General features: G+C 45.3%; 1 protein-coding gene across 4 annotated transcripts; it reads right to left on the minus strand.

Annotated features, from left to right (window-relative positions):
* Nucleotides 1–2,430: 2,430 nt before the first annotated feature.
* U2AF2 (U2 small nuclear RNA auxiliary factor 2) lies at nucleotides 2,431–24,572 on the minus strand. Of its 4 annotated transcripts, none has more exons than XM_083162463.1 (12): nucleotides 24,385–24,572; nucleotides 15,114–15,249; nucleotides 14,016–14,078; nucleotides 13,772–13,875; nucleotides 12,699–12,850; nucleotides 11,602–11,718; nucleotides 10,465–10,603; nucleotides 10,045–10,124; nucleotides 6,124–6,246; nucleotides 4,371–4,457; nucleotides 3,967–4,215; nucleotides 2,431–3,050 (listed from the first exon to the last, which is right to left on the minus strand). In XM_083162463.1, exons 1-12 carry the CDS (start codon nucleotides 24,431–24,433, stop codon nucleotides 2,916–2,918), a joined length of 1,434 nt encoding a protein of 477 aa, XP_083018589.1. In that variant the 5' UTR covers nucleotides 24,434–24,572; the 3' UTR covers nucleotides 2,431–2,915. The 4 variants fall into 4 exon arrangements, with proteins under 4 accessions (XP_083018589.1, XP_083018588.1, XP_083018591.1 ...); XM_083162462.1 differs by having other exon boundaries at nucleotides 10,018–10,124; nucleotides 24,385–24,571; XM_083162465.1 differs by lacking the exon at nucleotides 14,016–14,078 and having other exon boundaries at nucleotides 24,385–24,571.
* Nucleotides 24,573–26,517: the final 1,945 nt, after the last annotated feature.

The following is a 26,517-nucleotide window of genomic DNA, read 5'->3' on the forward strand; positions in this document are numbered from 1 at the left end:
TCCGACCTTTTCATACCCCCACTATCCACGTCGGCGTGGAGTTGAGAATAGAAAGTGTGGAGAACGCAGAAACCTGTGAAGCCCGTGAGGGAACGGCGATACCTGTGAAGGTATCCGCTCGCCACACTTGCTATTCTCAACTCGACGTGGATAGTGGGGGGGTATGAAAAGGTCGGAGGACGCGCAGCGCTGCGCTCGCCACGCTTCGGGTTGACGTTGTGCGTGGGGTGGCGTTAATTAGGGGGGCCATTTCACACTTCAGGGTGGGTATTTGGGGTCAATCGGCCCATTTAACATTGTTCCCTATGTAAAATCGCGGTAATCGCATGCGATTTTTTGACCACATGCGATGCGACCAACGCAATTTTTTTTTACTTGCGATGCCTAAGATCAAAATCGTGGGCGCCCTTCTAGGAAACAAGTACCGACCACACAAACACCTTCCCACAACACAACTTTGTTTCAAGTTTATCATAGACAGTCATGCAACTTTAATGAGGCCTTCCCCTTAGAGCAGGGGTGTCAAACTCATATTCATTGGGGGCCGCATCAGCAGTTTGGTCACCCTCAAAGGGCCGCTGTATAATAATGCAATGACAACACAGGCTGCTCCCGCTGTATAATATAACAATAGTTATGCCATGACACAAATTATTACACAGGGGGAGCAGCCTGTGGTGTCATTGCATTATTATACCGGGGGGGGGGGGGGGGGGGGGGTATCATGGTATTGTTATTATACAGGGGGAGCAGCTTGTGGTGTCATGGCATAATGCCATGACACCACAGGCTGCTTCCCCCTGTACAATAATAATGACACCACAGGCTGCTCCCCCTGTATAATATAAAAGTAATGCCATGACACCACCAGATATACTGTTTTTTTATGTAACTTACTGTATTTTATCCCTCAGGCTCCTTTACTGCTGCTGCTTCTCCAGTAATTTCAATTCCACTCTCTGCGCCGCGGCCTGGCCTGCTGCGGCCCCCCGACTCGGCCTGCCTTCCTCTCTGCAGACGCGTGGGTGGGAGGCATCAGTCATGACGTCCCCACCCAGCGTCTGCCAATGCCTCAATAAGAAGGAACAGGCTGCCGGGCCCTCCTCCACGTAGCCGTGGAGGCCGGCGGACATGTTCCTGTGGCCGCAGACATCTTAAAAGACCACAGGAACATGGCCACCGGCAGTGCAAAAAAAAAACCTCAAAAAAGATCTAATAAAAAAAATAAAAAGGTGAAGGCTGGCGGCGCGGGCCACATGACGAGGTCACTCGGGCCGGATTTGGCACGCGGGCCTTGTGTTTGACACCCGTGCCTTAGAGTGACATCAATTATGCAGGTTTTAAAAAGGAACCATCCATCCCCTTACATGATTTGGGGCATTTTTCACCCTATTTCAACACATCAGTACAATAAAATGTATTAAGTGCACAAATTGTATGCACCAAACCTCTGATTCTGGTCAGTGATCCCGTGCACATCAGGACCAGAAATTGCAAGGCCTGCACGTAGCATTTGTTGGATCCTACAGCCCTTTCATACAATAAATCATATGCAAAGTGACCTGCAGACAATATATCACATGCGATCCTGCCACCTGTGAGCCTAGCAGCCATGTCGCAGAGTACCACGTGAGGGAGGCAAGCGATGCCTCACAGTAATGTATGGGCACCTTAAGGAAAAACACTTCATCTTTATTTAAAAGAAAAAAAAAAAAATCCAAAAAACTGTTTTAACTAATTACATAATAAAAAGCAGCCAATTAAAACTCAGAACGGCACATTTCCAGTATGTTGGAAAACTAGTCCAGCCACTACTGATTAAATGGTATGGGAAATATTTAACAGGAACAAAGTGAATAAACTTTAGTCTCCCAAAAAACCCCCACACCAAGCAAGACTCGCCTGTTGTGTAACAAACATGAACGATGCTGGCATTTTTAGCCGATTTTGCACATCTGTGGCACGCAAAGGGTTGAAACGCCACTCATTTTGATTAACAGGACAGAGGCAAATTCACCAGTAAAACATAAGCTACTATTTTCATTTATTTTGAAACATTCTGTCCTCCGTGTACATAAAATGTGGGCACCCTCTCACTGTATGTTGGAATGACAGGATCTATTTACAGGAAAAATGCAGTTCATTTAAATATGCATTAATGACAAAATGGGGGGGGGGGGGGGGGGGATAACTCTAGAAAACACTAGACAGTTTGTGACATTACAAGGACAAATACAAAAATCATAGACTCTTGAAAGTTACTTTTCTTTCCCCCAAAAAAAGATGTGTAATTGTTAAATCTTCTCTTATACCATGCATTAAGCAGGTGTCTTGAATAATGAAAGTGATATAGAATCAATATTTAAGTATAGGGGAGTAACTGGAAAAAAAAATAATTAAGATACAATAAAGAATAAAATAAAACTAAAATACAACAAAATGTTTGTTTTTTTAATTAGCAAATTGACTTTGCAAATATGAAACTGCCACAGAAAAGAAATTGGGGAAAGACAACATATTACTACAGTATAACCACCAACATTTCTCATGGTCCATGGGGGCAAAAAAGGGGGTTTCCAGGACTTATTCTGCATTGACAAGGGGCAGGGGGTGGGGAGGGAATAAATGGTTTTTAATGTACACTTTAAAATGAGAAAATGCAGTTGTGGAGAGTCAGGAAAGTATGACAAAAAAAAAAAAATTTGTCCATAATACAAACACTTAATCAGAGAGAAAAAAAAAAAAAAAAAAAGCCACCTGGAAGGAAAAACAAAGAAAAATAGGGAAAAAAAATTAAAATTAAAACAAGGAGATGGGTGGGGGAGGAGAGAAGAGACAGGTATGTCCTTCCGAGCTTCTGCATCCCTCTGAAACTCAATTTCTCTATCCACTCCATATTCAGCACTCCGCTACATCTACCAGAAGTCACGACGATGGTATCCATCCGGATCACAATATTTTGTAACCACAACTCTGTTAGCAAACTTGCGTCCTGTGAGTCCTTGCATGGCTTTCTGACAGTCAAATACCGAAGTGAATTCCACAAATATCTAAAATAAAAATAAAAAAAAGGGAATAGAAAATTGATCATTGCAAACCATTCTCAAAAACTTAAAGCTTAGAAATTGTGGTTTTGCTAGTCACCAAGTCCAGTTATCAGTACTCGTAGGCACTGGATTTCATGGCTCCGCTGCTTAAATGAGAAAGCAAGAATGGACTTTCCTAGAAGGGCTTTGTGCTGTTGGTATATAAAAAGGAAACACCCAGAGAATATCCTTGCCAAACAAGATCAAGGCTACTTCATACTACATTGGCTCCTAAACATGATCTCCAAGGCACCGCAGGTTTTAGGTATATCGCTGCTTGCGCACAGATGGTATAATCAAACTGAGGTATTAGATTAGCCTTACAGTAGACCATTATATGGCCCAAAAAGTGTACAGTTATCATCCAGTATAGGCCCCTAGGGTATCAGAAGTCTTGCCGAGGCCTGGAGGCTTATCATATGGTTTGCAAAATAGATGTAACCAAGATCCCTGCCTTCTAATCTATTATGTTGGTTAATTTAATAATATTACTAATGCCCTTGTGTGCTGGGAGTTAAAACCCCCTTCCCTTACAGCACCCGAGGCTTCACCAGCATGACTGAGCAGCTCTCACTTTTGAGCTATAGGATTTATTCTTGCGAGCAGGGCCCTCCTACCTCTAGGTCCACTCGTTACTACCCAGTTTGTGCTATCACTGTGTCCAATTGTAAAGCGCAACGCTATACAATAGACTGTAAATAAATATTAAGTCAGCTTTGCCTAACCAGACCTGGACTGTTGGGAACCATTGACAAACCATCGGACACCACAATAAAAAAATCCATTTTAACTGAAATTTTCGTCATGCCAATACAATTTATGGGGTAGTGTTTGCTTACATAGAGCTACCCCTTAGCTGCTAACACGCTAGCAAACCTACCTTGCCACATCCAGGGACCTCCACACCATCCACCGGGCGTGGTATTTCAATAGATTTTACAATTCCGTATTTGCTGCACTCGTCTCGCACATCTTCCACAATCTCCTCATACTCATCGTCATCCAGCAGCTCTTCGGGCAAAACCATATTCATCAGGCACAATACCTCTGTTGGATGACCTCCCATCTGCACTTGGGAACTCATGAGACCAGGAACTTGCAGTGTCACTGGAGTCTGGTTAATTGTGCTCTGTCAAAAGGCAAAGAGTTTATTAGAATGACCCAAGCTATTGTGAAGCAACAGCAAAGGGTTAGCTCATATATGTGGATTAAAAGCCCAGAGAGCAATGACTAATGTTTTAGCCCACATGGAGAAGGAAACATGTCTGAGCAATAGAACCTTACCAGTGTTGCATTCTTTGCACCGACACTTGCTCTTTGTACAAGCAGCTTTTTGTCTCCCAGTTGCATCCCATTAAGTCCAGCAATAGCCTAAAAAATATGAAATAAAAATAAGGTTTAAATCAGATAAAGTACAGTGCTGTCTGAACACCAAAACCAGCACAATTCTCCCCCCATCATGGAGTTACTTTCCATGGGTGCAGAAAAGTGACATTTAGGAGCTACCTTATGCACCACAGCCTAACCCAAAGCTGTAACAGTTACTAGAATGCCAGAGGATCATCTTGGTTCATATGCACATAGATTGTATGGCTTTGAATGAGTTCAAAAGCAGCCCATACACGCTGCTTTGTGGGCGTGCTGTACTAGCACGGATCACATTGCATTGCATGTGCATCCATTGTGCATGCAATGCGATGAAACCTAAGTACAAAAAGTATGTGCAAGCACGCCCACAAGGCAGCGTGTATGGGCTGCTTTAGTCTAACATTTGTGAAAGCTCCTGCTCAGAAGGAACAGACCAAAATAAAGCTGCTCAACCTGGACATGTTGTGGGTATGAGCCTTGAGGTCTATTGATCATATAACGTGAATAGGCATATTTAACATGAACAATATTTACTAGAAGTACTGACACACGTACCCCCATCTTGGATGCATGAACAGGGGAGGTAGGTTCAGCTCCTCAATGCCAGCATGGTTGCCCTGGACGTATCGATAAAGGGCTATTTTCAAAGCAATCTAACTAGACCGCATAGAAACTAAAGACATCGCTGTGTGTGCGGATGGCTCATAGCAACATATGTGCAGCCCCCTTGGGAGAATTAACCAGCCTGCTTTATAAATCTAGTCCTGGGGTAGCCAACTCCAGTCCGAGAGCTACCAATAGTTGTTAATGTTTTCCAGGTCTCCTCACAGAAGTGAGGTTAATTAGCTCCACCTTTGGATCATTTATAATATGTTAGTCAGTAATGAGTGCACCTGTGCAGCAGCTAGGTCGTCTGGAAAATGTGAACTGTTGGTAGCTCCAGGACTGGAGTTGGCTACCACTGATCTAGTCACATCACTTTGCAAGAGACTGCACATCGCCTGTGTTCTGTAGTGGGCAATAACAATCAGCATCAACTTGCTTAAATCGCTGGTTCACATTTCTGGTACTCTGAGGGATCTAGATTCAGGGTAGCTCAAGGGGAATCTCCCATGCATAAATAGTTTGCACAAATCTCTCCCATAAGGGGGTGAGTATTCAATTTGGGATTCCGACTGTCAGAATGTTCCCGACACGGTCAGAATTTTGGACAGGAACTCGACAGCCGGAATTCAATGTTCCGAAGCAACAATATACTGTCGTTTCTGACAATACAAATTCTCCTCCACAGGGAAGCGGGTTTGTAGTAGGCAAATCCCAGCCGGGACAGACTTCCTTAACTGCAGATATTTCCACAATTGGCAGACATTGACAATCCCCCTAAATCCACTTAAAGAGCTTTCTGATCAGGTGGGACAATTGGGCTCATTCCCTTAATTCATTCAGTGTAGGGCAGGTCTTTCTGAAGTCTTTGGCGGACACATAAGTAATTAAGTCTTCAGCTGCAGTAATACGCTCTACATTGGAGTAGTAGCAAGACTAAGTAACAAAGGCAGCAAGTGCCATGGGCATAACACACCTGGAAATGATGTGGTGCATCAACACCAACTGCTAGCAGATTAGTACAGAACAGAGCCTGGTCATTGGCTCAAAGCAGAAGTAGTCATACCTGATCTGTGACATTGATGTCCACATATTCACAGAAAGCATATCCTTTCGATAAGCCGGTTGCACTGTCTTTTACCAAATTAAATGCTTTCAAAGGTCCAAAAGACGTTAGCAACTCTTTAACCTGTTAACAGAAAATTCCAACATTAAAAAGGAACAGTACAATTTCAGAGTAAATTGTAAATCTGCAAGGCAAAAAAAAAAAGAAGGGGCATTATAAGGTTAAAAGAACCTGCTGGCAGATAGGAAACAGTGGGCTTCTATTCTGTTCCAGGCCAGTTATAGCTTCTAATGATATATTAATATGCCACAATAAGGTTAGCTAGTGTGACCACTTACAATAAATTCATGTAATTGGTACATAAACTATATATACACACACAAATTAAGCAAAACAAATTTTTTAATTTTGCAAATTAAAATTAAGTCAAATTTAAATGCCTAAAAACTTGTATATCACATAAAATATGCAGAGACAACATCAATGTATAAAGCTCTGTAAGGGGGGGGGGGGGGGGGGGGGGGTGTGGCGCTGTAGGAAAGAACTGCAACCTACATTACATTTTTCACGTTAAGTATATTTGGGGGTCAATCCTATTCCCACACAATGTTTTTGTAGGTTCAAGTGGGGTTTGCAAGCAAAGGCCTGAAAAAGGGCCATGAGAGGAAACAGTTTGGGTGTCATTTAACCCCTTCACTAATCCTGGAAATTTCCGGGCTCTGTGCCAGTGCTAACCCTTGCATTCCAGGAAAATTTCCAGGATTGCCACTGTCTTCCCCCTCCTTGCACCGTGCAGCGCCGCTGAGCAATGAGCTTAGCTTTAGCCCCTGCCTCCTGGCTGTGTGGTGTGACCTTGCAAATGTCACGCCACACACAGCAGGGTTTCCGGGGCAGGACAATGACTGATCTAGAGCACATCAGCGCTGCCCAGCACCGGGACAAAGGTGTTTTTTTTTTGTTTTTTTTTTAGGGGAGTGCTATAAAAATTAAAACATTAACTGCCCTATGGGGAAGTGCTCCCTATATAAAAAAAAAGGTTAAATGCCATGGTAACCTGCGGCCCTCCAACTGTTGTGAAACTTGCTATCATTTAGTGTAGGGGTAAACAGCCAATTGCACAGCAGCTGATCTGGATCTACAGGTGAGCGAACTATACCAGTTTTAGCATATGCTAGCAGAACGGTGGCAGGATACGTTGGGATGTTTCGTGCCACAGCAACTGGAGTGCCAATAATTGCCCATCAATGATTTTGCACCAAAATTTAGGGTTTATAACATAACTCTGGTGGAACTTTTGTTCTAACACGGTCAGTGGATCTTTGCTTTGTATGTTCTTACACAACTAAACTGTAGTTTAGAACAGACAGGGGATCCAATCACTTCAGAGCATGTGCAGACCAGTGACAGGGCTGTGGATCCTTGCATTTGCCAGTAGGTTACTTATTGATGTTCAAGATGTATTATATTTCAGGTATTGGGAAATATTCTCTTTAGAGGATAGTAGATGACAAGTGTAGATATTTAGTAATCCTATGGATACATTCTAACAGAATATTAGCTTTCAATAATGGCAAAGGTTAAATGAAGCACCTGTATTCTCCAATTTGGGGGGGATCCTATTAGACACAATGACCTGCTACTGCAGTAAAATTAACAACTGCAGATTTGTTTTTGTAAAGCGGCTTATCACAGCTATCCTACTCGCATGCAATAAATTTCCATAGGGGTTATTGCAAATCTTCAACACTCGGCAGGTGAAAAGCCTTATTTTGGGGGTAAAATTTACCAGGACTTTGTTCAGTTACCCTTGGCCTCCATGCTTTATTACTAATTAGGCACTTAAACTGTTAAATATTTCAATAAGCAAGTTTGAGAGGTCAGTGGGGGGGGGGGGGGGTACAGATGTATCTCCCCATTAGCACCATTCAATGGTTAATGCAGTGGTTCCCAGACTCTGTGGCATAGCACTCTATGGGGCCTCAGGACACTTGCATTGGTTCCCTGGGTTGGTGGTCCAGGACCAATTCAATTTATTTATGGTCAATGGAATATTGCAAAGGTTCTCAAAATCAGTCCTCAGGATCCCACACAGTGCGTTTTGCAGGTCTCCTCACAGAACCAAGTGAAAATATTGGTACTTGTTTCCTAGCACGGCGCCCACGATTTTAATCGTACATGCACCCTGATGGGTGATAACAATATGCACCCCCATTGTTAACACCAACCTGAAGCGTGGCAAGCGCAGCGAGCCCGTGACGGGCGGCGGTACGCGTACTCCAGCCTTTTAATACCCCCACTATCCACGTCGGCGTAGAGTTGATTTTATATAGTGTGTCGAGCGCAGCGAGCCCCGCAAGGGGACGTGGATAACTTCACATGTATTCCGCAGGGCTCGCCACACTATGTTAAATTAACTCCACGCCGACGTGGATAGTGAGGGGGGGGGGGGGTGTATGAAGAGGTCGCTGCGCTTCGGGTTGCCGTTAACAATGGGGGTGCTTTTAACATAGTAATCACCCATCAGGGTGCCTGTACAATTACAAATGGCATGAGATGCGATATTAAAATTGTACAGTGCGGCTCATAGGACCCGAAATTCGGGTCCCATCTCATACTACTAAGGTATGCTATGGGCGCCGTGCTAGGAAACAAGTACCGAAATTAGCTCCACCTGTGGATCTTTTAAAATGTGTCAGTCAGTAATGAGCGCACCTGTCGGTTGACCTGGAAAACACAAACTGTGTGGGATCCTAAGAACAGTTTGAGAATCACTGGAATACTGAAATAGTGCCAAAGCAAATCCTATCCCTCATAACGAAATCTAAGAATCACTTAAATAAAAACAAAACACCTCTCAAGAAACTTGTGGCTTAGGAGTACCATGAAAAAAAAAAGTTCTGAAAATCTAGGGCGATTCAAACAAGTTTGGGAACCACTGTATTAGTGCATTTCAGGGCAGCCATTAGACATTTTTAAATAGTAAAGGTCCAAAAAAATGGGAACGGCCATACCAGTGTTAAGCAGCTTATTCGGATGACTTAACCCGCGATTGCGAGTCAAGTCATCACATCTAATAGGATATCCCCAATAAAAAAACCCAGGGCTCCTATCGTTAGATTACTCTCCATGGCCAAGTTAAAAGCAGTGGAAGACAAAGTAACCTTTTGTGTGCAACTCAACAATATATATAAAATCATAGGAATGTATTGTCTATAGTAACTAGATTCTGTTACCCATTACATCATTGGTTTGACCAGTCTTCGGTCAATAAAAAGGTAGACAGGATTTGGGTGTCATTTTCTATGTTAAGCCACATGTAAAACACAAGTGTCGACATTTCGTACCAGTCTACCATATGGTGAGTCGACTATTAACCAGATACCAATCTAACTACCACTAACCAACTACTTCATGCTCAACACTGCAAAGATTTAGTGGGCCGGTCATGTACATTACAGAGCATGATTTTCTGGTATCTGAAATACATATTGTCTTTACTCTAAGTGACATGACCGATATATGCACAGAACACAGGTTACTACATCAACCAGTTACAGCCCACCCAAAATAATTTAGAGATGAAGTGCTATTTTCTGCACATAATACCCAACCCTTTGAAGAACCGCAGTAACAGTAGAAACGCCACAAGACGCCTTGGTACGTTGCTACTGCTACCATCAGTTTTTCAGGATGATAGCCTCCTGTGGAGTTTGTGTCCATTCATCTTTAAGACTTCTCTATTGTCATAGACAAGGGAGAAGTCAGATGAAGCGGAACACTTTCAGGGAAGTGGTCTGTTCAAAGCTCGGGACCACGGTGATCAGAGAGGGCGCCAAATTGAAAACATTCCCCGGGTATGAAAAATAACAAATAAGTAAGCCTGAAATTACCAACCCATAGGCTTAATGACGCCATGGTTACCTGGTCATCATTCAGATAGTTGGGTAAACCTCCAATGAATAGCTTGTGTGCAGAGTCTGGGACAACAGTGGATACCACCCCTGTTAAGAAAGGAATGATATTTGGAGAGAAAAAAACCCACTTAATATGACGCATGATCCATTCTTTTAAACAAAGGACATTGGCCAGCTATGCCTTTTTTTCCAGTTCTGGAGTCCTGGCTGGAACCGCAAGCTCTGCAATAATAAAAAGTGTGCACTGTGCTCTGGTAGAAAATAAAGGGTGTTATTGATCGAGGTGTAGTTTAACCAATTTGACTCCGAAAGCTGTTGTGTTTTAAAGAATAAAAAAAAAAGTGAGATGAGGGGCATTGAGAACTCGTATCGAATCCTTGTGTACTAGTCAAATGGGCTGCAAACAAGATAGAGAGACAAAGCTTACCTGGAACATACACGGACGGGTTTTCAGACATGCCAGGCAATGGTTGGTAGTCATGAGGACGCCGGATCTTTAATGACTGGCCTTGGAAAATGATTCCATCAAAAGCCATAGCTTGTGTTGTTTCATCAACAGAACGGAACTGCAGGGGAGCACAGACAAGTGTTATGCTACAAATGCATTAATTGCATTTTATAAAGCACCGTACGGTGATCGTGATATGTAGCAGATCAATCATAACGGTGCAACGTATGCTTCCACGTACAGCACAGGAAGTATGTGCTGCCCGTACTGTAACTAGATTCAAAACGCTGTGCTTTACCACATCGCATGTGCTTTCAATTATATGTGACGCCATCTAGTTTAACACATGGTGCGCATCACACTGTGTAAGGCAGGGATGGGGAACCTTTGGCCCTCCAGCTGTTGAACTACACATCCCATACTGCCCTGCTACAGTTTTGCCATGCTAAAACAGTTGCAAGGCATTCTGGGATGTGTAGTTCAACAGCTGGAGGGCCAAAGGTTCCCCATCTCTGGTGTAAGGGCACCTTAAGCCATGTTTGTTCTGATATAGACAAATACAGGAGGCAGCCATTACTCCTGCCTGTACCTTTCTAAAACAGCGAGCAAAAACATGCTGGGAAGTCTATCCTTTACATCAAAACCACTCTTTCAGCTGCGCACCCAATACTCTGCTCTAAACCAGGTGCATTTGCAAAACGTGCAGTAAGTAATACGCCCCAGTGGCATGTCCGTCTGAATAAAGTTGGGTTCACACTAAAGCAACAGGCTTCATTTGGATATTGAAACGCATGCCTTTGAGCATAGATTCAGTGTACACACTGGAATGAGTTTCACGAAGGATGGGACAGGAGTGTTCCATAATTCATAAATATTAAGCATAACAAGGTCACTAGCAATATCGCTAGGTTTGATGTGCAGAACATGAAGCCTAGCAGCCATGGGTGCATGCAATCACCTGTAATTGTTGTCCAACAGCAAACTAGCCTGACCATTGTGTCCCCAACCAACCACCTGGAATCCATTACTTAAACGCGCTCCAAAAACCATTGAATGAAAGACCCCCTGATTTAATGACACCCCCATCCTCTACAAAAAAAAAATAATTCCACTAACCTCCAAGAACGCAAAGTTTTTGTCTTGATTGATCTGTACGGCGAGTACTGGGTTTCCTGGGGCCTGTGTTAACCCACCAAGACGCATCTGAGCATTAAAAAAGTCCATCATTGCCTCCTGTGGAGAAAAACAGGAAAGGGTAGGTTGTCTGATGTATCTGCCAGCAGTAAACGAAAGAGCAGTTGTAAGATCTAGAATGTCCTACTTGCCTTGCATGATGGTAGCAAACTTATTTTGCTACGAAGGGATTTCAGCCCCACAATTTTCACTTTAAAAAGAAATGGAAACAACTCTTTGATCGTGTTTTTTCAAAGTTTGTTTGTTTGTTTTTTTTAAAGAAAAAAGGATTATAAAAGTAAAATACCAATTTCTGCAAACAAGCTAACTGCAGCATAATTTGGTCAAACTTTGAAACAAATGCAATACATATAGATCGCAGGGCCGTTTTGTTACAGTCTCCCTTTGGGGTCTAAAACGGTTACCATTTCTAGAAGTAAAAAGAGTAAAAACACTGAACCCCAGACTTTAGATACGCTCTGGCCAGAACATTTGTGGGGGTGGAAAAAAAAAATTATTATTTTTTTTTAATCCCACATGACAGAAGTCAGCAAGAGGACAACAAGGCAGTCATTCCTAATCGATGGGAACCGCAGCGTGCTGCCGAGAAGGTTCGCGCCAGATACATACTCCAGAAGCCAAGTAGTTATTTCATTATACACCTTGTGTTAAACAGTCAATACTGATTAGATGTGCCATCAACACAATAACGCAGTCTAAAGGAAATAGAAGTTAACTATTTAGGAAACTAATTTTTGCCTTTTTTTTTTTTTTTAGAAGTTGTAGACATTTTGTTCTACAGACAGAGTGGTTTGAGTTAGAGGAAGAAAAGTCTAAAAATAGTAAATTCCAGTCTACAGTGGGAGCCCATAGGAAGGGGGTGGGGTGTGTAGAGTATAAACCAATCACTATACACCTTTCTGAAAGAAGAAAAAAGTATTAACTGCCCTGAATTAAAGACAGTGATGAGAGCCACAAGGCGCCGGATCTTGTTATAGAAAGGAAACCCAGAATAAAAGTGTTAGAAGAATCTTTGATACCTCCGTTATCCCAAAAGGAATATTCCCAACATAAAGACGTCGGGCTTGTCTGGTCATCTGACTGCCCACAACAGGCACGGGTGTTGGTGTAACAGCTAGCCCGTCAGGCGTCATGGTTGGAAGCAGGGCTGTTGCGGGAATCTGGCCAGCAGCTGTTAAACAGAAGATGCAGTTTAAAATGTGAAGAAAAAAAAACACACAAAGCCTCTGACTAGTTTGTCAAGGGCTCATATTGAAACGCATTTTAACACCAAATATATATATAAAATAAACAAATATACTATAATTTACTTATAAAGCAGCATATGATTCATTTTCACACATTTGCCATGGAAAACCATTAATACTCATTAAGCCTACAGGTAGCGTGTTATTGCTACAGATCACTGCTTTGAATATTTAACATTAAAATGCAAAATTGTAACAATCCCAAGTGATAATTGCTATTCTACTATAATGACAGATTCAGTCAGTGTCATTAGCACTTCACTGCTTTAGATAATACTTGCAAAATAGTAAGGAACTGTTACGAATGAGTGGCATCCTATTGCCTAATGGGCCACTGCTCTAGGTCAGCAGCTCCCAAATTAATCTAGACACCAGAGTGCACGGTTTAAAGATTTCTATGGCTCAGATTAAAAGGTGCGTACACACGTACAGATTTTCTGTCTGATCTATCTGGTGGGAACAAAAACCTGGAAATGTATGGGAGCAACTGACAATCAAAAAAATTGTTCCCAAACACTTGAAAACAGACAGTGGTCAGAAAAGTTGTTCTGATATAACAAATTTATCAAAGCATATATTTTTTTTCTGTTTTCCTGCATTTGGGAACAATTTCTTGATGGTCATATGCTCCCTTACATTTCCAGGTTTTTGTTCACACCAGATAGATCAGACAGAAAATCTGTACGTGTGTATGCACCTATAATCAGATCATTCATTTAGATTTCACCAGGCATGGACTATACCTTAACATGGACCGTTAGGGTGCCCCAAGGGTCAAGTTCTAGGTAAGTACCGGACATTAGACTGAAATATGTCAGAAAGGGATGGGTAATTCATCCACTTACCTTGCATGGCTTTATACTGAATGGGAGTGATATGTTCAAAGCCAGGAGGTGGGACATCCCAGTATTTACGGACCTTCTTTTTCTTTTCATGTCTTGGTGACCGACTGAAATGGGAGAATGTGGGAGCATAATAAATAAAAAACCCAAGACACTGCACAATGACTAAACCAATCCAGAAATTAATCCCAAACACATATACAGTACCCAATTAGAAAAAAATAAAATACTTAGGCTGGGTACACACCGATTTATCTGTAGATCTTTGGACAGGTCAGGCTGTGTGTTCTCCATACATACTGGATCATTCCTTGTGAATAAGGGCACATTTACATACTCATGTCCAGTTGAGCCGACATTCACTGCTTGTCGGCAGTTTACCCAAACAAAGTGCTAATATATCTTTAGATTGATCAGGCGTTGTGCAGCCATGTGATAAGGCTGAACAACGTTAGACATATTGCTGGTACACATCGGCTGATGGTCAATCGATATATTGCCCATTCAACCAGGCAGTTTGTACCCAGCATAAAATTACACAATACATGGAGGAAAAAAAACAAAAAAAAACAAGTCAAAATAAGTATGCCTCAATAAAAATAGTGCCCAACATACTTCCAAAAGTTTAAAAACTCTGCTACTAAAAAGGATAAATCACCTTTCCCATACTATTTCCAATATCAGCAATGGCCACCTGTAAGTAATTTGCTGCTGGGTCCTCCCAAGCACCTTTACATAGAAACATAGAATTTGACGGCAGATAAGAACCATTTGGCCCATCTAGTCTGCCCCTTTTTTTACCCTTCAGGTAATCTCAACCCTTATTTCTTTGTAAGGATATTCATATGCCTATCCCAAGCATGTTTAAATTGTTCTACTGTCTTAGCCTCTACCACCTCTGATGGGAGACTATTCCACTTATCCACTACCCTTTCTGTGAAGTAATTATTTCTAACATTTCCCCTGAACCTACCTCCCTCCAGTTTCAGTGCATGACCTCGTGTTCTATTACTGGTTTTCCTTTGAAGAAAAATTTCCCTCCTGTACTATGTCAAAACCCTTGATATATTTGAAGATTTCTATCATATCCCCCCTTTCCCTTCTCCAAACTATACATGTTAAGATATTTTAGTCTATCCAGGTAAGTTTTGTGATGTAGGCCATGCACCATTTTAGTTGCCCTTCTTTGTACACTCTCCAACCTACTAACCAGCAGCGAGTACAAACAGTTGTGCTGTAATGTAGGATGGTCTTGAATTAATTAATAAGTGACTTTCCAAATTTGTCCCTTTTCTAGAATACTAGGAACATCATATCTGGAAGCTTTGCTTCTGCATTAACCTACCTGCGTCTCCGCCGATCCCTGGATCCACTACGTTGTTCTCTAGCTCTCCTGTCTCTACTGCGACTCCGCCGTTTTCGCTCACGGCTTCTAGAGCGGCTGTGACTGCGTTTTCGATGGCGGTTCTCCTTGTCTCGCTCTTTGATGGATGAAAAAAAAAAAAAAAGTAGCAAAAATGTATGCAATGCAAAATAAAACATTATTAAAGTATAAATTTTGGAAGTGCAGTTTCAGTTCAGATGACTCTGAAGCACATTATCCCAAGCAGTTTTCAAAACCAAAGACATTCTTTCTTAAAAAATGACATGCTAACCTGATGAGGATGAAGGAAGCCAAGCACATTTGTAAGACTATAAACTAATGTGGGTCCAAACATCTAAAAAGGTGCAATGTGCATACACACTGTACAATGTGACCAATTTCGTTGTTGGCCATCCTACATGAAATTGGTCAAAATATCTTTCAGTGACGAACGATGATGCGCATACCCGCCAGTTGCTCAACAAGATTGTTCGTCACCTGTGCATGCAGCTCAATTTGGATATCTTTGAAAAAGAGCCTACAAACTGTAGCTAGATCTTTCGTTAACATCTTCGTCCAGGACACTGGGTTCAAAGGAAATGTCTTTCAACAAAATTGGTCAAAAAATTGCTCAGTGTGTATGCACATTAAGGGCCAACTGCAGAGGCGATTCCATTGGATTGCAATGATCAGCTACATAAAAAGGTCCATACCCACTGGGGGGGGGGAGCCAGTCAGTGCATACACACAGAGCAGCACTCCCCCTACCCAGTACCGTCAGGGGGGAGAGGACCGCTTTGCATAGTGCAGTGCTACACAAAAGCTGCTGGTAATACCTACAGATGAGCTGTTTTCCTGGCAATGATGCGGGAGAGTGCAGCAGCGCTCACCGCTGGGCCATACACACTGGGCAGCTTTGAGCTGAATGCCGCTCAAACTTGGTGTTTTGATCAGCTCTAAGTTCAAAGTCGCTAAGTGTGTATGGGCCGAAAGACTGTCCAACATGTTGGATTTTTCTAATCCACGGACCAAGTCATCAGCCCAACAGGGATTCACCCCAATAGTTGCCTGATGTAGTGGCCATGCAAGGGGGTGGTGAGTATTAGCCTAGCTACACAAGTGCATGCAAGTTTAGCTGTATGTAGCATATTTGGTTGTTGCAAATCAGAATATAAAGGTTTTTTTTTTTTTTTTAAAGCCTGCTGGCAGCACATGCTGTAATGTTAAGGTCCACAGCAGCTGAATACACCTGCAAGTCTATGGGCAGTGTGATCGGCTCTGACCTGCCGCTACAGTGCTTGTTAAAGTTATCAACCCTCTGAGCGTATTACTGCACGGGAGAGTGGTCCATCAGCTTATATTATACGGACCGGCTGTTGCGGCGATGTGCAAACGGCACAGCCGGATTTAGGAGCACCACTATTACGTGGAGGATCGGGTGAGATACTGGTCTCCTGCTTCAGGGGAAATTGCATTACTGTGGAGTGCTTGGAGATTTATGTTGGGGTCAGTTTTTGAAATATCTATTTGGACATATCCTTTATAAATAACTGCAGAGGGTTTATCTACTAAAAACCTTGTATGTTGGACTGTCCTGACGACCAAATATTCAGTCTCCAGAACATTCAAATAATATACTGAGGTTCCAAATAAAGCCCAAGGAACGTTACACCTGGTGCCACTTCATCTAGAATGATGGACTTGCTGTTTTAGAGTGATATATCGGATCAGTAAAGTGTGTTTCAATATATGTCATTCACTTGTTGATGACTATTTTTAGCTGCTTCTTTTATTGACTTTGATTTATATGTGAATAATAAATAATTGTGCAATTTTTAATATAAGCGCTCTTTGCTTTGTTATATTGTTTCATAGTGTTCCAGTGAACCAATTTGGGAGATGCTCTAATAATTCTAGGCAATATCTTTGGAAAATTGGTCACGAATCTTATGATTATTCGTAGTGAATGGTAAACAGACAAATAACCATATCATTTTGATCAGTGACACAATTAAATACTTTAAGCTATGCAACCGATTTATGGTAATATCCACAGAGAGTCCCTGTGTACATTGCAAAGCAGTCTACAGAGTACATTGCATAACTGAAACCACAACACTACACAGTCAAAGCCTGGTGTGCATGCGCAATCCCTATTCAACCCCCGTCTCCCCCTGCTGTCACATCAGCGCCCGCAGTGCCTGACCCCTGCCTCCCCCTCCTTTCAGAGCAGTGGCAGCGTGGTGGCTGATCCCCGCCTCCACCTCCTGTCACACCAGCCGCCTGCAATTTCTGACCCCCGCCTCCCCCTCCTGTCAGAGCAGCGGCAGCCGATCCCCGCCTCACCCTCCTGTCACACTGGCGGTGGCAGCGCTGCTGTCCGGCGGCTGTGTCAGCAGGGACAGGTGGGACAGACTGTTGCTTCTGCAGATGCAGCCTTCAGCACCTTGGTTGCTGAGCAGGAATGTCAGCACAGAAGGGGGCAGTGGAGGTGCAGGGTGTGTTAGTGTAAGATCCGGGCAGGGCACTGGGGTGGCTGGTGTGACGGGAGGAGGGAGACTGATCAGGCACAGCGGGCGCTGGTGAGACAGTTGGGGGGGGGGGGGGGGGGGAGAGACTATCCAGCTGCTGCACTGCCGCTGCTCTGACAGGAGGAGGAGGCGGGGGTCAGGAATTGCAGGCGGCTGGTGTGACAGGAGGAGACTGTGCCCAGATTAGATCCACAGCAGCAGTGAATAGTTTATAGTGCTGCTGTTCTGCCTGCTTCGTGAATGCACGCAGCTCCTCCCCCTATGAATATGTAATGAGCGTCTCTGAATAATGTGCCCTGCTTTGAGATGGGGGGGGGGGGGGGGGGCGCACAGAGGCCCGCATTTCCAGACCAATGCCTCCCCCTCCTGTCAGAGCAGTGGCAGTGTAATGCCCTACCCCCGCCTCCCCCTCCTGTCACACCAGAGGCAGCGTGGCCGGGCACAGTCTTCCCCTCCTGTCACACCAGCGGCCCGCAGTGCCTGACCCGTCTCCCACTCCTGTCAGACTAGTGGCTACCTACTTCTCATGAAGGGGCTTACCCCCCCCCCCCCCCCCTGCTGCTGGACTAGTGGGGCTGCATGGCTTCCAGCATGCAACCCCTGGCAAAGAGCATGTTACCCCTGGCATCAAGCATCAAAACCCATAGCAATGAGCATTTTTGGTTGAGCTCCACTTATGTGTGATAATATGTAAAAACCATTACTGCGTGTGGTATTATATGTAATTGGCATTCCAGTGTTTGATAGAATGTGTAATGGGCATTATGGCACGTGCAAATTTTGGGGGCGGGCACTCTCCCTCTTATTATTTTATCTGGCTCCTAAATTTTCATCCTGGCTCCTAGATTTTAAATACATTTGTCAAGCCCTGATTTAAGGAGCATAGGGTTGAAGCTCATATTACCAATACAAAAAACTGGGTCCTACTAACAGCCAATATACCACACACAAACTATACTTTATATAAACAGTTTATGACAAAGCTACAAGTAGGACTGCAAAAATCTCACTTGACTGGGGCAGATCACAACTACAGTGCCAGCGTTAGGTGCCTTAAGTAGCTAAACACGACTAAAGCAGTGAACTAGGGATGCCAATACCAGGACATATTTTACAATCCCTAATAACCCCCCCACGCACATTTACTCACATGGGCATGCCCTGTGGCTGGGAGCAGAGGGACCTATGCGGCCAGCACAGCGTTTGAACCGCTCGGTATTACTGTGCATTCTTATTCCGAAATTGCTTCAAAACCCAGCATATTTAAGGCCAAACTCCGGGATCCTAAAAGGTGCGTAGACACCTCAGCAATATATTTCTCAGTGTCTCCTTTTCATCAGCGACCAGAGATGGTCGCTGATGAGAAGGAACCTCTGCCGGGGGAGCCACAGAGGTAATCAGCTGGTCGCACCAGTGATTAGAATGGGGCTGAAAACGGAAGCGCGCACCCAGTGATTTATCGCCAAGGCACACTCCCATCACTGGCAATATGGTCGCCAACGACCATATTCCCAGCAATTTCAGCCCCTATCGCCCCCCGTGTGTACACAGCTTAGACTGGCTATACTATGCGCAGAGCGTGCTGGTTAGCCAAACATACCGCCACCCTTTCGCACATTTCAGTTCGCTACATACAGGGTGGTGAGCTGAAATGGCAGCAGCTAATCAGAGCCCAATTCAAATAAATACCAAAGACTTTCCAGTACTTGTGCATTATCACGGCTCCCATCGCATGCCATATATAGTGGCATGCGATTTTTGCCGGTTTTTCCAAAATCGCATGCGATTTAATCGCATGCGTTTTTTTAACAGAAAAGCATCCAAATGGATTGAAATTAGTATGAAACATGTTCAATGGCCCCCAAATGTCATTTTTGAGGCTGTACCACCCCCACTATCATTTCACTACCCGAAGCGTGGCGAGCGCAGTGAGCCCGCGAAGGGCGGCGGTACGCGTCCTACGACCTTTTCATACCCCCACTATCCACGTCGACGTGGAGTTGAGAATAGAAAGTGTGGCGAGCGCAGCGAGCCCCGCGGACACCTGTGAAGCCCGCGGGGGGACGCGTATACCTGTGAAGGTATCCGTGTCTGCTCGCCACGCTTCGGGCTCGGTGGCTCGCTGTGCTTTCTATTCTCAACCCCACGCCGACGTGGATAGTGGGGGTATGAAAAGGTCGGAGGACGCGTACCGCCGCCCCTCGCCACGCTTCGGGTTCGCATTGATAGTGGGGGTGGTACAGCCTAAAAATGACATTTGGGGGCCATTGAACATGTTTCATACTAATTTCAATGCATTTGGATGCTTTTCTGTTAAAAATCGCATGCGATTTTTTCCCGTGCGATGGCCATCGTGGGAGCCGTGACACTCCACAAGTACCGACTTTCATGCAATTCCCATGGGTGCGTGTAGGTCTCCGTCTAGTAGGTAATATACTATAGATGCGCAGTTCTACCACTAGAGTGTCTCAGAACTAGCAGAGGTGTCCTGGGGGGGGGGGGGGGGACCTGCACAATGATTCAAATATGTTTAGGAACTACTGCTGATTATAAAGTAGTCAGGAAGGAGCTCAGACTGGACTTTACTCGGCGAGCCCATTAGTTCGCTCTGTTGTGGCCGCTATGCACAGCTAAAACATGACCTTAATAAACAAAAAAACTATCAATTGAATATCACAACATGGTCTCCTGTCGCTTTAGATAGTGTGCGATATAACTAAATATGGCCCCTGTGCATTATTGCGAAGCATACTCCAAAAATGGGAAGAGTGTGGATGGGGTTATGCATTCAAGATTGGTAGCTACCAATCACAGTAGAACAAACAAAAGAAAAAAAAAAGGGGGGGGGGGCAGCATATTAGCAAATACACATCTTTGGCTAAACAGGCAAATGTATCCCAAGGAGGATTAGCAGATTTTAACCACTTATTGCAGAGACTTTTTATTCTTAAAGAAAAGACTGGGCTATTTTTACCAGTGTGTATGGACAGCAATGATAGTTTTCATTGCGGCAGGGGGGGGGGGGGGGGGGGGGGGGGGGACACGCCACTCAGCACATACACACTGAGCCGCTTTCCCTCCTGCCCAGCGCTATGCAGAGCCGTCCACAAAGCCGCTCATCTGCTGGTAATACCCGGCGATAATGCAGGAGCACACAGCAGCGCTCACCGTCGGAGCATATACACTGGGCGGCTTTGAACTGATAGCCACTCAAACTTGCGGATTTCAGCAGCTTTCAGCTCAAAGTCGCCCAGTGTGTATGGGCCTTTAGTTTTCCTAGTTTAAGGTTGATCCAAGTAAAGACACATGCACTGGGTGATTGAGCTGAAAGCAGCTCAGTCTTAAGGCCGCCATACACTATGCGATTTGGCCCCGATTTCACCCGATCCAGATAGATCGGGCAGTGAAATCGGACCAAATCGCAGGTTGACACCCGGTCCGACCCGATGCGCGGTCCTGTGCGCATCGGGACGTCGGACCGGCTGCACATAAGATAAATAGAGGGAGGGGGCGGCAGGGGGAGCCGGAGCAGGGAGCTGTCATGCTCCGTCCGGGTAGGGGGACACGCCGCTAGTAGTGCAGACGCTGCGGGGGACACAGGCGGCAGTGATATAGAGCCGGGCGGGGGGAGCCGGGAGCTGTCAGCACTGAAAAAAAAAAGCCCATACAATGAATGGGCAGCCTGTGATTGACTGAGCGCTCTCTCAGCCTGTCAGCAATTGGCTGAGAGAGCGCTCAGCCAATCCACAGGCTGCCCATTCATTGTATGGGCTTTTTTTTTCCCCAGAACTGACAGCTCCCGGCTCCGCCCGGCTCTGTCACTGCCGCCTGTGTCCCCCGCAGCGTCCGCACTACTAGCAGCGTGTGTCCCCCCCCCCAGCCGCCTTGCAGCATCCCCCGCCCGCCACCTCGATGTCCCCGGCCCCCCTGCACATTGCAGCTCCCCGGGAGTTGCAAATGATACATCGCATGCGATGTATCATTTGCAAAACTTGGCACAACAAGTGGGGAGCTGCAGGGGGAAATCAGGTCCGACTGTCCTTAGGACAAGTCGGACTAATGTATGGGGGCTAATGTATGGGGGCCTTTACAGTTTGATTCCCACTATGGCCCCGACTGTGCTGAGTTTGTATATTCTTCCCTGTGCTTGTTGGTTTCCACCCACAGTCCAAAAATATAGGGTACTTGTGAGTTATCTGGGCGTCCGATTTGGGTACTTACGATTTGCATGCGATATCGCATGCGATTTACGATTTGCATGCGATTTAGCATGCGATTTTCATAAGATTTGCTATTCATTTCATTACCCCACTATCCCCAAAGTGTGTCTATCAACATGAACCCGAAGCGTGGCGAGCGCAGCGAGCCCGCGAGGGGCGGCGGTACGCGTCCTCCGACCTTTTCATGCCCTACTATCCACTAGGGCGTGGAGTGAGAATAGAATAGTGTGGCGAGCGCAGCGAGCCACCGAGCCCGAAGCGTGGCGAGAGCAGCGAGCCCCGCGAGGGGACGCGGACACCTGTGAAGCCCGCAAGGGCACGCGGATACCTGTGAAGGTGTCCGCGTGCGCTCGCCACGCTTCGGGCTCGGTGGCTCGCTGCGCTCGCCACACTATTCTATTCTCACTCCACGCCCTAGTGGATAGTAGGGCATGAAAAGGTCGGAGGACGCGTACCGCCGCCCCTCGCGGGCTCGCTGCGCTCGCCACGCTTCGGGTTCACGTTGATAGACACACTTTGGGGATAGTGGGGTAATGAAATGAATAGCAAATCTTATGCAAATCGCATGCTAAATCGCATGCAAATCGCAAGCGATATCGCATGCGATCTAGTACCAAAATCGGACGCCCAGATAACTCACAAGTACCAAATATAGTTTCCCGGACCGTCCGTTTTGTACTATGCGATGCGCACTCCCGCGCATCACATAGTACGGTACAAAAAGTATGTGCTGCACATACTTTTTGTACTAGCTAAACTTCGCATCGGATCGCATTGCATGCACACCGCATGCGATCCGATGCGAAGCGTGCTAATTAAGACCCAAACAGATCCGTTTAACGGACCGTGTATGGGCCCCTTTAACCCTAGAATGTGTGTGAATGTACATGTGGTAGGGAATATAGAATGTGAGCTCCACTGTGGCAGGGACGGATGTGAATATTTGAGTATAATCTGTAAAGCGCTGCAGAATATGTGTGCGCTATATAAGAAACTGTTAATAAATTTTATATATTCTGTCCAGAGAAGGGAAGAAATTTTCACTGTCCATACATGCTGGGCAAAATCAGCTAGTGTGTATGGACCTTTAGGGTGCAAAACTTAAGGGGCATACAGCTGTGGGTGACTTCCCGGAAGCTAGGGCACGATACATTGTATGCTTCACACGAGTTTTCAAGCAAATGCTTCGAAATAGTGTGAAAAGAGGGCCCAAATTGCACTAGCATATTGAGGCCTTTAGGTCACTGTACCCCATTTTACTTATTATTTAGTCTAATAAGGTGCTGCAGATCCCTTGTGGCACCAAACACCCATTATTAACTCCAGAAAGCATGAAGACATAATTGATCAAAGTTAATACACAATTACATTAAAAAGCTTAATGCAAAACCAATCAGTAAGTAAAAATAAATAAAATAATCTGGTTTAAAACTGCATTTCCTCCTATACCTGAATGATCACCACAAAAACATTTCAATGCAGCTTTTGCTACACCTGCGCAAGTCTACATTCAGACTGAAAAGTATTGCTTAGACCAGTGGTTCCCAAGCTTTTTCAAATCACAGCACCTTAGAGCATCAATATATTTTCAAGGCACCCCTAGGCCAAATGCTTCTTATCGTGAAATTCAGAATTTTTTTTTTACATTAAGTGCATTGTGTTTATATGTCACAGTTTTCTGGTGAGGGACAGGATTTGCTTCTGTTTGTCCACATATATTATGATTGGCAGCCACCAGCACTGGTTTTGCCTGGTACATTGACCATAAATAATATGAGTTGATCTTGGTCCACCAACCCAAGGCACCGCTGCAAGTGTCCTGAGGCACCCCTCAGTTTGGGAACCACTGGCTTAGACTCAACATTAATGCTACCTGCTCCCCAGGGGTTTAGTGTAGGGACCCTTATACCCTCAATGATACATTTTTAAACACCTTATTTATACTGCTCTACTGACTACACGGGAGGCATCGTGCTAAGGTGGGTACTGACTTGTTGCTATACACATATATACACAAGTGATGCAAACATGGGCTGGGTCCACTTAAAACAAGATATTCACATCTTAATAGAACCGTATAACTAGGACCTTTACAGCGATTTAGTAAAGGTGCCATCCAGCATCTCAAAAAGAAACAGATAGATGGATATTTTAATTAATTAATTGAGCTCCCCAGACTGTACAGACTGGAGCCCCAGTGCAGTTGCCTGCATACACGGAGAGGGCGCCAGACTATAGGGACCCCGCTCACATGCAGCGGCTGCGGCCTTTATTACTGGGTTAGGCCGAGGCGCCGGCAGCCGCAGTGGCGCAGTACACAGATGCCCGATGGAGGAGGCCAAGCACCGAGCCCGGCGGAGAGCCCGCTCCAGAGTGGCGCCTGACGCGTGGAGGAGGCCCAGGCCGCGATGAGGCCGGAGCTCCGCCCCAGCAGCAGGCCCGAGCCGCCGCGCACATTGTCTCGCCCCCACCCAGCGGCGGCCAGCAGCGGACACCACTCACCTTGCTTATTTTCGTTCAGCTGCCGCTCGAACTCGTCGAATTCGGACATGGCGGAGAGCGGTGCGGCCGGTGTGCGAACACGGCGCCCTCACTGCCTCCTCAGCTGCTGCCGCGGCTTCTCCAGGAGAGGAAGACGAGGCGGCCGCTCCACACTTACCTAGGAGCTTCGGCAGTTTCCGGAATAAGAGGGCGGCGCTTAACGAGGACTCGTCCGTGTTCGGAAGAAAGAGGCGGGGCTTTCTTGGCGCTTCGGTTATTTCCGGAGAACATGGGTGGGGCCAAGTCGCCTCGTCTTATTGTTCCTGAAGCGGAGGGCGTGGCCTGGCGTGCTGGCCGCTGTGGGTACTCCCGCCTCAGCATGTGATTGACGCTCAGCCGCCCAATCGCCGGCAGAGGGCGAATCTCGCGAGACTAGAGGTTGAACCGAGTGTTTCTAGTCTATACTATGTGTGTGGAGCGAGGGAGAAAGTGGGGGTGGGGGAGGGAGAACAAAGGCAGCCATACTTAGGAGGACTCTGAGTGTAGTCTGAGCAGGCACGTTGATAGCGTTACGAGTGATGTTACACATTATCATTATTATTTTTAATAATAATAGCAGCGTGCGTATATCACAGCCTGTCTCAACCTATGTCCTATTTTGTCACCGTAATAAAATTCAAGATACTGCCCCCCCCCCCCATCATGGTAAGGGGCGGGGACAGAGCTTCCCCTTAGCTAAACAAGGCTAGTAATATATGTAATGCCATATAGCATTATGCCTAGTTATCTATGAGGCTGGAAAGGAACATGTACAGTGCTGGATGTGCTAAAAGGAAAAATACACTTTGGAGGTATTTGGCTGCATTTCCCATAAGTACCAAGCCATTCTGGAGCTTGGAACGGATGACTTATGCTGTGTACACACGGGGCGATAGGTGCTGAAATCGCTGGGAATATGGTCGCTGAGCGACCATATTGCCAGTGATTGGAGTGTGCACCAGCGATAAATCACCGGGTGCGCGCTCCCGTTTTCAGCCCCTGAATGGTCGCTGGTCGGAGGAACATGCTACTCCGACCAGCGACATCCCCTGCCTCTTCACCCAGCAGTGTTTAAATTTTCATCTGCGACCATCTCTGGTCGCAGATGAAAACAGGACACGGGGCAATATGATTGCTGAGCAATATATTGCCAGCGATCATATTGCCCCGTGTGTACGCACCTTAACGCCATCTTTATGTGACGTTACGATACCTCACTCCCAACATGACCCTCGACTCTGTTCCTGGAATTTCCTCATAATGTATGATTGCCATCACCTGTTTCACACAGGTTAATTGATAAGAAAGGTCCTTAAACACAGAAGATGGCAATTATAAATTAAGGGAGAAGTCCAGAAACAGAGCATTGCGTCCCTCCTGGAAAGGGTCATGTTGGGAGGTATGTGTTACCCAATAGATGCCTATGGGCCTCTCTTTGTGTTTGAAAGGGATTCAAGCACCTCCAAAGTCTACCATGCAGCAGGGAGACCCTTTCACTAGTCTATATAATATTTGGCTCCGATCTGTCCTGTCTCTGACGTATGCGGTGGGAACAATGTCACACACACCACCAAACACCACACCCATGGTTCCCACTGCTATAATGAGGCATAACACCTGAGAATAACAATAAATCACTCTGCATATAAGTAAACTGCAGGGAGGGGGCAGAACCGAGGTGACCCCAATCCCTTTGCTAGCAGAATCTTCAACATGATCCATTCCATTAGGCTCTGCGCCTGGATATCCTTCTTGTTGTCACCTGTGTTGAACTAGATAATTGATAAGATTGGTGTTTAAGGTGCGTACACACGGGGGCGATTTTGTGTAATATCGCGGGCAGTAATAAGCGACCATATTGCCCGCGATGGGAGTGTGCTCCCGTTTTTTACCCCTGTAGTGATCACTGGTCGCAGGAACATGCTCCTGCGACCAGCTGATTACCACTGCCGGGCTCCCCCGGCAGTTTCTTTTACAACAGCGACCATCTCTGGTCGCTGATGAAAAGGAGAAACTGAGCAATATATTGCTCAGCCATATATTGCTCAGCAATATATAGCTAAGCAATATATCTCTATATTTCTATGTTTTTTTTTTTTTTTGCAGAAATGGGTA

Source organism: Crinia signifera, chromosome 19, assembly GCF_055691185.1.
Source record: "Crinia signifera chromosome 19, ASM5569118v1, whole genome shotgun sequence".
NCBI classification, from domain to species: Eukaryota; Metazoa; Chordata; class Amphibia; order Anura; family Myobatrachidae; genus Crinia; species Crinia signifera.

What these genes read in the sequence shown, in the direction of transcription:
- U2AF2 (XM_083162462.1), bottom strand. Translation starts at nt 24,433, where the DNA reads ATGTCCGAATTCGACGAGTTCGAGCGGCAGCTGAACGAAAATAAGCAA. An exon ending in AGGGATCGGCGGAGACGCAG is followed by an intron (nt 14,079 to 15,113) that starts GTAGGTTAATGC and finishes CTTATTCACAAG; the next exon opens with GAATGATCCAGTATGTATGG. An exon ending in ACATCAATGTCACAGATCAG is followed by an intron (nt 4,458 to 6,123) that starts GTATGACTACTT and finishes CATATTTTTTAG; the next exon opens with GCTATTGCTGGACTTAATGG.